The 10,752-nt window shown below is 45.1% G+C and overlaps 2 protein-coding genes across 3 annotated transcripts in view; one reads left to right on the forward strand and one right to left on the reverse strand.

The window, feature by feature from the left end:
• Positions 1-2,137: 2,137 nt before the first annotated feature.
• LOC134007211 (gamma-aminobutyric acid receptor subunit alpha-5-like) overlaps positions 2,138-10,752 on the reverse strand; it is a 13,092-nt gene continuing 4,477 nt past the window's right edge. The window contains exons 6-10 of the mRNA XM_062446475.1: positions 10,291-10,373; positions 7,193-7,336; positions 4,346-4,498; positions 3,814-4,028; positions 2,138-3,383 (exon numbers count right to left, since the gene is read on the reverse strand). Coding sequence (XP_062302459.1) covers positions 3,084-3,383; positions 3,814-4,028; positions 4,346-4,498; positions 7,193-7,336; positions 10,291-10,373 — 895 coding nt within the window. The 3' untranslated portion in view covers positions 2,138-3,083. The remainder of the gene's footprint in view (positions 3,384-3,813; positions 4,029-4,345; positions 4,499-7,192; positions 7,337-10,290; positions 10,374-10,752) is intronic.
• LOC134007210 (gamma-aminobutyric acid receptor subunit beta-3) overlaps positions 5,093-10,752 on the forward strand; it is a 28,355-nt gene continuing 22,695 nt past the window's right edge. Inside the window, exon 1 of one of the 2 annotated variants that reach the window (XM_062446470.1) lies at positions 5,093-5,485. In XM_062446470.1, the coding sequence (XP_062302454.1) occupies positions 5,358-5,485 (128 nt within the window). In that variant the 5' untranslated portion in view covers positions 5,093-5,357. The remainder of the gene's footprint in view (positions 5,486-10,752) is intronic. The other variant, XM_062446471.1, reaches the window with a different exon arrangement.

Genomic DNA, 10,752 nt, shown 5'->3' on the forward strand with positions numbered 1-10,752 from the left:
ATTTTAACTTGATAATAAAATAGGCCTATGTAATGTCATCGAAAAGGTGGGGCCGCAACCTTGAAACATAACCAAGCCAAAGAGTTTAGAAACGCGCTTTCTTCACTGTAGAAATGAGGTACAGTGGTAAAGTTAAAGAAGTGTGACTACCCCCTAGCGGGAAGTGGAGGTTTTGCAAGTAGAATTAGGTTTGCTGTTGAATTGCATTATACTTTAGCCTATAACGGATTAACCCCATGACATCTCCAACCGGAGATAATCTGACCAGACCACGACAGACTATGAATGGCAGCCAGCAGTGGGCCGAGCACGATAGGAACCACAGGAGAGAGAGAGTGACAGAGAGAGAGAAAGAGAGAGGGGGGGGGGGGGGGGGGCATGTATGGAAATGTTTATGCATAGGGGGGAGGAGGGGTAGAAAGTAGTTATCCTCTGTGGTATCACATACCATACATAATGGATGCCAATTTAAAAGCACAGATCTTTCTGTCAAATTTATGCAGACTAGCGTACAGTACATTACAAGGGAAAAGACTGTAGTAGGGTATGTTGAATAATTGTTAATTTAAAACATCCACCCGATCTGGTATCACCCGCCAGTTTACGGAAAACAAACACGTAGCCTAATAAGTGTGATGTAACAAGGGTAACGTCGCCTTAAGGCTGCAGATTTAAATCTGGGGTTCTCCACCATGCTCAACAATCCTTTGCATTTCCTTGTTTATTGAAAAATCAAAAGAAATACATCTCAGGGTTATAAGATACATGAAACCAGTGTTGTTGTTTTTACGAGTGTCAGTCAAATAAAGCAAACACATTTAACCGATCTGTCGCGTGGTAAAGGACTGATGGACAACAGGTTCAACGATGTGCCCCTCATACACCATGCTAGCACACAGTCCCGGAACAATCGCTCTATCATTTCATTCAGCATATTCATCCCAAACGGTTTCCCTAGCACGCAGCCCAGCTGTCCGCTGCGCAGAGATGCCACCATTTGTCATCAGTTACGGCTTAAAGAGGAGAGAAGCGCAGGCCTCCTGAATGGAAAAGTAAGTGAAGCTGAACTAAATCCTTGACAAACAGATGTACGGCAGATGTGGCCGCCACAGCCTCTGGTGGGACCGAGTCAGTCCCAGGCTAGCAACAGGAGAACCGCAGTCTTTCTCTAATCCAACAAGTTATCAGTGTTGTTGGGGCTGCTAGTCTCCCTTCATCCTCCTCTTCTTCCACTATGGTATATTCCAGGCGTCCGTGGAACGGGTTAGGCCATACTGTTGAAAATATCTTACTGTAGTAACACCGGTAATATGGTTCCCCGTTCCACAAACAACAACAATTGAATCGAAGTATTGCAGAATCGGTTACAAACACATTAGTATATGGGACACTAATTAATTGCTAAATTAAATTTGTAATAAATATATAAATGAATAAAAAATACATTTGAATTAGATGTAACATTTGGTGCTGTTTCTGCCTTAGTTTTAAACCTGAATAATACAAAAAAGGCATTTATTCATTGCTCTATTTACATTAGACATAAATTATATGGTACATTCCCAAGATAACATGGGAAACAGCCCACCATTTGGACAGAAGAACATCTAAGTAAATAGGAAATAAACAAGTAAATACACAAACATTTACAAACAAAGATAACGTAATCCTCATTGGAAAACAAACAGATTTCAGGGTGTCATTACCTACAGGGTCAAGGTTAATCAGACTTGGTCCTTTCAACACCCTTTCCCCCTCATGCACTGCAGACCTTGTGGCAGTACCTGGCCTGATCTGTAGGGAGAGCTCCAATCAGCTCCTCCTAGACACTCCCAGCTTACCCATATTTAAAGGTTAGGTGCTCAGAGCTCATTACTTCAGGGTAATTAGATCACCTTTGACCTCATGAAGCGTTCTGTAGTAAGGAGCTAGCCAAGATTACTCGACTATGTTACAAGAGCAGAACCCAGCTTTTTAATAGTCCACACCAGCATCATTTAAAGTTCAATACTCAACTATAGAGCACATTCACACTCTTTTAGGAGTTTTTTTTCTTTCTTTGGAAATCCAATTTATTTGTTTCTTGCTGTTAGTTTTACATTATTTCAGCAAGCCCGTTTCTTGCTAGCTCTAAATTTTCTAACTTTAAAGGAAAAAAATAACAGGGAAATAATTATACATCAAATGTCTGAAACAACCAGATTTGGTTTGGAGCGTCATATAGCCTACACTGCATGGTGGGAAATGTAGTTGAAAAGGTGAACACATTCTCAAGGATGAGGTACTGGTATATCCAGAAAGTCTTATTTTAAGAATCGCCTATCATGAGTTTGGCATCTCCAGACCAATTCACAAAAACTTATTAGTATGGAACCTCTCAGTTCATTTTCCTCTCAGTTCATTTCAAAGGGGCGTTATCAATGGGAGCAGACCAAAATGCCTTTGGTTGTATCTGTCCAATTGCGTCCAATCAGAGCAACAAAATGTCATCTTGGTTGTTTATGAAAATGCCTCAACGGTGCTACTCATCATATTAATCCCGCCCCATATCAGATAAACGGTTGTGATTGGGCTGGACCGGCACCATCCAGGCTGGGTGTAAATCTGTCTGAATGGGAGGTTGGCCAGATATATCTACCAGAGCAAAGAAAGAGCTTGCAGATTCGTCTGGTTCCCACGCAAGTCTATCATTCCACTTCATAGTTGTACGTCAAAGGTAAACATTGAGGTACGGTAGCATGTTAATTATTTTTCCTTGTCCATCCAAAATGGCAGTTGAATAAAAAGCATCAATACTGTGTGTGTCTTATCTGCTGTCATTCAGTCAGGCCAAAGTGTGACAGCGGTGATTGAAAAGGTCCATGTTAATTTACACAGTCAATGTAAAAGTTCCTTTTTGAGAGACGAGGCAATTTACCAGCAGACTAGAAGTGGGATTTTCAAGGCAAAGAAGGTCACAGTACCTCTTTAATAGTGTCATGCAAATCACAGTAGGAGATAGTCAGAAGATAGAAGACATCTCCTTTCGCTCATGATCATTTTTCTTCTAAACATTTCTTGGCCTGCAGAGTGGAACATCATCCTTATGTAGAAGAGGCTCCTTTAATCACCGGTTGATCCCTGTTCAGGTACGTGGCCCAGTACACCAGGTTAAACGTTCCAAAGAGAACAGGGAACACTATCCGGGACATCTTGTCGATCTTGCTCACGCTGTTGTAGGTTTTCTTTGGATCGGGCAGCTTGGTCTCGGCTGACTTCAGCTGGACGGAGGTGCTGTTGGAGATGGTGGAGATGGAGACGTCCTTTGTGATGTTGGGTGTGTAGTTCACCCCTGCAGAGCACACGTTGTTGGGCTTCTTCGACAGCACCATGGGGTCTCTCTTCTATGGACGGACAAACAGAAAAAGGACAGCTGACTAAAGTCCCTAGCGATGTCAAGAGACCACTGAAAAGTCCTCACCAATAACTAGCAGTAGAGCTGGGGTAGTTTTAGGGTGGTAAATATGTTTCACACCCCAATGTTCGAACCAAACCTACATTCTTGGTTAATAGTGATATTTAAATCAATACCGAGTCATACACTGACCCCCCACCAACCCCACGGCATTAAGACAGTTGATCAGTCAGTTGATTACTTGGGAGTAGCTCAGCGGTAGACCATTTGAGAGCAAATCAAGATGTTGCAGCTTCAAGTCCCCCCCACCCCATGTGCCATAAGTTGCTTTGGATAAAAGTGGCTGCTTGATTCAATCAACCGTTCCACGATTGTTCCGGAACCACGCATGCCAGTCTTGTGTAATTCTAAGAGCCTACCTTGGGGTGTTGTTGTGCCTCCATGGCCTTCTTCCCATCCCAGGCCCAGCTTCTCTTGGTGAAGTAGTTGACGGTGGCGAACTCGATGAGGGCGGAGAACACGAAGGCGTAGCAGACGGCGATGAACCAGTCCATGGCCGTGGCGTAGGCCACCTTGGGGAGCGAGTTACGGGCGCTGATGCTGAGGGTGGTCATGGTCAGCACGGTCGTCACTCCTGGAGCAAAACGACGCGTGGGAGGCGATGGAAGACAGAAAACAATTACTGGGTTTGCGTTGCGTTTGTGTGGTTGTGACAACACAAGCTGGCCGGCTAGAATCAGGCAAGGTGTCCTGTGAGCTCCTGTCCTGTGGGGGAGGTGGGAGGGGGGGGGGGTTGTACTAACCTGATTTAAACACACCTGACTCGAGTAATGAGCTGTTTACTGAGGTTAATTAGGTTAGTTCCAAGCGAACAGCCATGAGGGTGGGGGGGTTAGGCTTTTTTGGCAGCAGGGTTTGGCAGCCATGATGAGTGGTGCTGTAGGTACTAACCAAAGACAGTCCTGGCAGGTACGGACTCCCGGTTCAACCAGAAAGACACCTGGGAGAGGATGACTGTCATGAAGCAAGGCATGTACGTCTGGATGACGAAGTAACCGATCTTCCTCTTCAGGTAGAAGTGGGCCATCATGACGGTGTACTGACCTGCAGGGGACAGCAGGACGTCAGGCTGGAGGATCACCTAGCAACACATTAGTGTGACCTAGCAACTAGGTATAAGGGTCTCGAGGAATAATAGACATCAGAGAATAGTTTATTTGTTTAGTTTCAGCTCGAGGAATTATCTTTTGAGCACAGTATATAGATAATGCAAGCAATCTACATCTTTTTTTTCTTTTTTTTTCTGTTGATATTTTTTATCATCTCACTATAAATCTTATATGATTATGTGCTGTGAATTTCACACTCAATAAAGTGACAGTTACAACATAATTCTTGACGGTAAAACAGAGATGGTGGAGAGAGAAAAAAAACATAATATCCTGTTAACCAACTGAAGATTGCATTTGAAGCTTTTAAAAAAATCCTCTCAAGCCTTCCTCTGACAGCACTGATAAACGATAGAAAATCCACTGATGACTGCTGCTTTCTCCAGGCAAAATCGGATTTTTGTATCTCACTAATCCCTTGTCACAATCTGCCTCCTGCCCATCACTTCTACCAGGGCTGGGCTCAGTCCAGCCCACTCTCTCTGCTTGCACTCATCAGGGAGAGACACACACACTCCCTGTCACACACACACGCACACACACAATCTCCAGCCGCAGAGATACCCGCTCCTGCTAATCACAAGGATCTGGTGGGATGGAGGGGGGTTGACGTGTCCCCACAAGAAGCTCACGATTCTGTCCGCTCAGGGCATACCGCCGCCAGCCTGCCTCCAGCCGAGCTACGCCTCCTCCCTGGAGCCCTGACGCACCCATGACTCCCGACCCTCGGCTCTGCCTCCTCGCTGGCCCGACCCACCGTCCGGGGGAACCCTGGACCCTGCTGCCCTTGATGCATGGAGCCCAGTGAGACTCGAACAGGAACGAACATGTTCATTTGGTGGATTTTACTGCAAGGATTTTGGAGCGTTTATGGGGAACTTCCTTTTATTTCGGAGAATAATGCAGCCATGTTGGTCAATTGGTGAGTACTGGGACGGCAGAGTATTAGAACGACTTGGTGGGGTGAATTAAACCGCTCGAGAGTGTTTTTTTAAATACTTTTGAAAGAAACACGTTAATTTTGCTATGTCACAGTTTGGGTTCACAAGCAGAAAATCAACAAATGAGAAACTATAAATGAAAATAACAATATTTGCATCGTATGCATCATTATTTGAAGTCTTTCTAGATGACTACATTTAAACAAAATTATTTAAGTGTTTTAAAACCTGTATCTCTCTACTAAATAGTAAAGGCAACCTTTGCAGATTTGAGTATTTTTGGCCGGGCTGATACATCTGGCATCCAAGGAGGATGTAATGTCCCTAAACTGAAGCCTGCTAATCTCCTCTTGATTTAGACGAGAGATTGTTCCTCAGATTAGGACTGCTAATTCAAGAACCTACAACTACCCAACTGTCTCTGGAGTCAGCAAGCTCCACAGACCTGGCAGTCAACCAGACGGCCGACCTGCTGTCTCAGCCTGACCTCGTACCGCCTTTTACCCCCGCCAACGCGCTGGAGTGTGGGAGCTCTGCTCCAGCACCAGGGTGCAGCAGGGTAGAGTTGGCAGGGAGAGCCAGGGGACACATCAGACTAAACTGTTTGTGCAGGACAGGGCTTACTGAATACAACAACTGACTTAGAGGGCAAAACAACCAGGGTTTACAGCAGTCGGTATCTATGACCTGCGGGTACTGCAGAAATCTCTGGTATCTGGGAGTTAAACAATTGTCTCTGGGCCTGTTTCAGCTCTGAACAATGGAGGGGGAATCCATAAAAACCGGGCCGCAGACGACAGCTGAAGAGTATTACAGTTCCATTTTTACATAAGGGAATTAAGCAGATGTCTTTCAGTCCCACGTGTCACTGTCAGGAACGTCCAATCCCTACAGGATCGGTGATGTCATCTGCTTATGCTAAACGGACGGGGGCAGTCCTGTAGGATTAACCCCATCTTTCCTGGGACTTGGGGAGGGAAGCAGGCCTTTTTCTCTTCCAGACCAGGCCTACATAGACAGCTGCCGTTCTACCGGAGAGCACACACTCATTCATGTTTAAGGCCTTGTATTTTAGGATCTTGTATCTTAGGTTCCTGCATCTTCAGGACACAGAATAGTATATTGTAAGGACTTGTGTATCTTTCAATCGTGTATCTTGAGCAAGAAAACCTCCCTCCCTCCAGTAGCATCCTAGCCAGTTCAAGTTGGGGGGAGGTGTGTGTTGGTAAATGGTGTGAAAGTGAGACAGCTTGGGGAGTGTGTTAGGCAGGTTGGGGGAGGGAGTTGGGGACTGTGGGAGACAGGTCGAGGAGTATGTGACAGGAAAGTGTGAGTCGGGAGTGTGTTGGACAGCAGCGTGTGAGGCGGGAGTGTGTTGGACAGCAGCGTGTGAGGAGGGAGTGTGTTGGACAGCAGCGTGTGAGGCGGGAGTGTGTTGGACAGCAGCGTGTGACGCGGGAGTGTGTTGGACAGCAGCGTGTGAGGCGGGAGTGTGTTGGACAAGTTAGGAAGTGTGAGGGTGTGTGGTATGTGAGAGTGTTAGACGGGAGTGTGTGAGACCGCAGTGTGTGAGACAGGAGTGTGTGTGACAGTGCGTGCGTGTGCCAGGAGTGGATGTGACAGGTTAAGGAGTGTGCGAGACCGCAGTGTGTGAGACAGGAGTCCGTGAGATAGTGTGTGCGTGGCACCTCTGCTGGTATGGATGTCCTCTGTGCCGGCAGTCTGGCCAATCAGATGGTACTGGTTGAGCCGTGAGCCATCCTCCGCCACCACCACCGACTTGGCTGCCCCCTGCGTCCACGTGTACACGACCTCCGAGACAGGGTAGGCATCTGGACACGAGAGAGACAGAGACACAGTCACCAAACCTTCTGACTAACGGGACCTCAAATACACAATTTTCTTAATGAGCTTCCTGACCTGAAAGATATGTTCCGAGCTCTGACGAAATCTGACACACTTCCACATTCAGACAGTGACGCTGAATAGCATTTCAGCAAGTTGTAACATTTGTTTTTATGGATGTTTTTGTTGTTAGAGACCTTTTGTGCAGACATACTACCACTTCACACTAGTACCAGTGAGGTGTCATAGATTATCGAGGAAATCAATTGAGGAAATCAGCGTTTGGCAGATGATCTGAAGATCTGAAGTGCAGATGTAGTTGTTTATATTAGCAACATGTCCAGTTAATCTAGTGGTGTGGGATTGGAGTTGACAGGCTGCCTGTGTGGCAGTACATCTGACCCTGTCGTCTATCCGCATTCTGGCTGACCCAAAGGCATGGGTCAGATTCTACAAACCACATTCGGATAACGGGAAAGATAAACACATCACCCCTACACACACACAGCTAAATCGTCCCCACGGTTATGGCCTGTGGTCTGTGTTGATTTTACAGCACAGGATCCTACATTTCATGTTCCACTTTATGCTCCACCATGAAAAGTGATGATCTGTTGAGATCTCCCAGCTGCCCCACCCCGTCCCAATCCCTCCAAACACTTGCTCTCACACACCTATGGAAACACCCATCCACACTATCTCTCTGAGATTTAGCCCTGATCCAAGCCTTGACTATGAGTTATTAACCTTAATCAGGACAGACACACTGACAAACTGGACCACAGTCTGAATTAATGCTGCAGACTGTAGGTCTCCTACAGGTATCCTGTAATTCTGCAACACAGAAATGTGGTATCTTGTCATCCTTGTTTCTGAATTTGTTCTATTTTGTACTAAATTGTACAATTTTCCAAGATGAGGGAGCTTGCACATAGAGTCTGAGAGGGTGTGAATCCTGCCTATGCATTAGTTCGGATTGAGCCGGTCAAATAAAGTGAATAAAATGTATTTTAGTTGAGAAGGAGAATGTGTAGGAGTGGCTCTGCAGTGGCACCACAGGGGAGAAGGGAGAACAGTTCCTCAACTTTTGAAGATGGTCTGTATGTGAAATACATAAGGCAGAGTAAAGACAAGAAAACGAAAACCATGTGAGTCTGAAAGAAAGAGATGAGATGTGTAGAGAACAAGAAAGAGAAAGAGAGAGAGAGGAGAGAAAGGGAGTGAGGGAGAGGGAGAAGAAGGAGAGGGATGGAGAGTGGAGGAGGAGAGAGGGAGGGAGAGGAGAGGGAATGTGTGAGTCATTCTGTTCAAGGCTACACAATACCAATCTTCTTCATCATTTTGATGTTGATCTTTTTTACCTCCAAAAGAACAAAAATAATTGCGGATGAAAGAATAACTTGTTTTATCCCCTGATGACAAAGTATATTTTCGCTCTGCAAAGAAAATAATAGGAAATAGGTACATCTCCAGATTTCCATGGACAACAGTATTGTTTCTCCACTGCAGTCTCAGAGAGCAGGGTCGGCAAGAAGTAGAAAGACTGAGAGAAAGAGCCTCCAATGTGCACGTTAACTATACAACCTAAACAAAACACTGGAACATTATGGCCTGCATGGCTGCTCACTGTTGAACTTACAACAGGAAAGGACAGCTTGGTATTGCTGGGGCCACAGTTAAACACAAACGAGGATGATTATGAAACAAGGACACAGTCTATCATTATTTGGTAGAACAGCTAAGAGACTTGGCAGCCAGAACACATCAGGAGTGCCAACTTTATATTAGGACCTGACACAACTTACAGTGAGCTCTTTCTAAACTAAAAATAACACTTATTTTACATTGGTTTAAGTTGGATGAAGTATTTTCAGGAGAAAGTAAAATAAGACTATTATTCTGGCACATATTTAAACAGAACATATATGAAGGTATTTGCGGTTTGCAAATCATTAAATAAATTGTTGGGAGTAGCAACTGTTGAATTTTTCAGGTCATCTACAATCTAAAATGATGTCCTGCATTCGCCTTGTCAGTGCCTCTTTCAAATCTTCTCAACCACAACAGGCTTCAATACAATCAGACATTGAAGCCAAATTATTGTAAGAAAAAAAACGTTTCAACACTATTAACTATGATCTTTCTGTTTTTAACACCAACCACATTAAAAGTCAAAGGAATAGCATCCCAAGACCTATTTCAGGTCTAATCGCTATTCTATTCATAGTCTATGGTGTGACAACTGAGCCTGAAACAGCCCTTGAGCACAGGGCAGTGTCCTGGTCTACAGGTTAGGGTATTTCCGTCTCTCTCAGGACCTAATACAACACTTCCAATGATCCTGAGCTAACAGGATGAAACGTTTAACCTAAAACCTCCATGTGACATTACACACGCACACGCAATGCTCCGCCGCGCACACACACACGGCCCGAATCCTCTTACACCCTGGAGTGTGTGGAGTCTTGGTTCCCCTTTGACTAAGACCCGTAATCAAACACTGGAAAGCCTTGAGGACCGACATGTTAGCTTCACGCAGGCCCAGCAAACGCTGCTGTTCACGAGTGCTGTGGGCCACAAGGCAGCGCAGGTACCAATTTATAGTGAAATAAACTTTAACCCGCTGCCCTCGTTTTCAGAAGCAGGTATTCAGAATGACGGAACAAGCGCTGTGTTCTTTCTGCTAACAACAATACTGTTCTCCAAGAGGAAGACATTCTTTTAGAGATATTTTAGTGTTGTGTGGTCAATATGTTGTATCAGCATCATATGAAATGTGGATTGTTCATAACTTATTTCTTAATCGACATGGAGAGATTGTGTGGTCGTGGTGGTTTACATTCTTACAGTCTGAAGACATGTTTGCTGGGTTCGGCTGTGTTGTAGTCATGGAGGGTAGTAGGGTGGCGGGGGTGGGGTGGGGGGGGGGGGGGGTACTCACAGCTTCCAAACTTCAAGGGACATGCATGGGCATCCATAGGAAAGTCTTCCAGTTGCATGGGGCATTCTGCTGCTATGGTTAACCTGGAGCAATTGCACAAGGTCAAAGGGTTGGGGTTAGCTTATCATCATCATCATCATCATCATCATCATCATCACGACTATCATCATCCATTCTTATATTCAGCCAGACATCCGAAAACAAAAGCTTATTTTAAATTGTTGTAATCTCATGACTTCCTGATTTCCTGGTCTGATAGCTCAGAACAGAGGATTATAAAGATGACACTGCCATCTTGTGGTCATGTTCAACTCAACCTTATTCATGAATGCTCAAAAGAGAATGTATTTTTTCCTGGAACATCACAGTCCTGAGAGGAGGGAAAATGCACCCAAACAAACGGTGATGAATCATGATAAAAGACAGCATGTATACGAAGGCCTTCTCGGCCACTGAGGACCA

This window comes from Osmerus eperlanus, chromosome 21 (assembly GCF_963692335.1).
Source record: "Osmerus eperlanus chromosome 21, fOsmEpe2.1, whole genome shotgun sequence".
NCBI lineage: Eukaryota > Metazoa > Chordata > Actinopteri > Osmeriformes > Osmeridae > Osmerus > Osmerus eperlanus.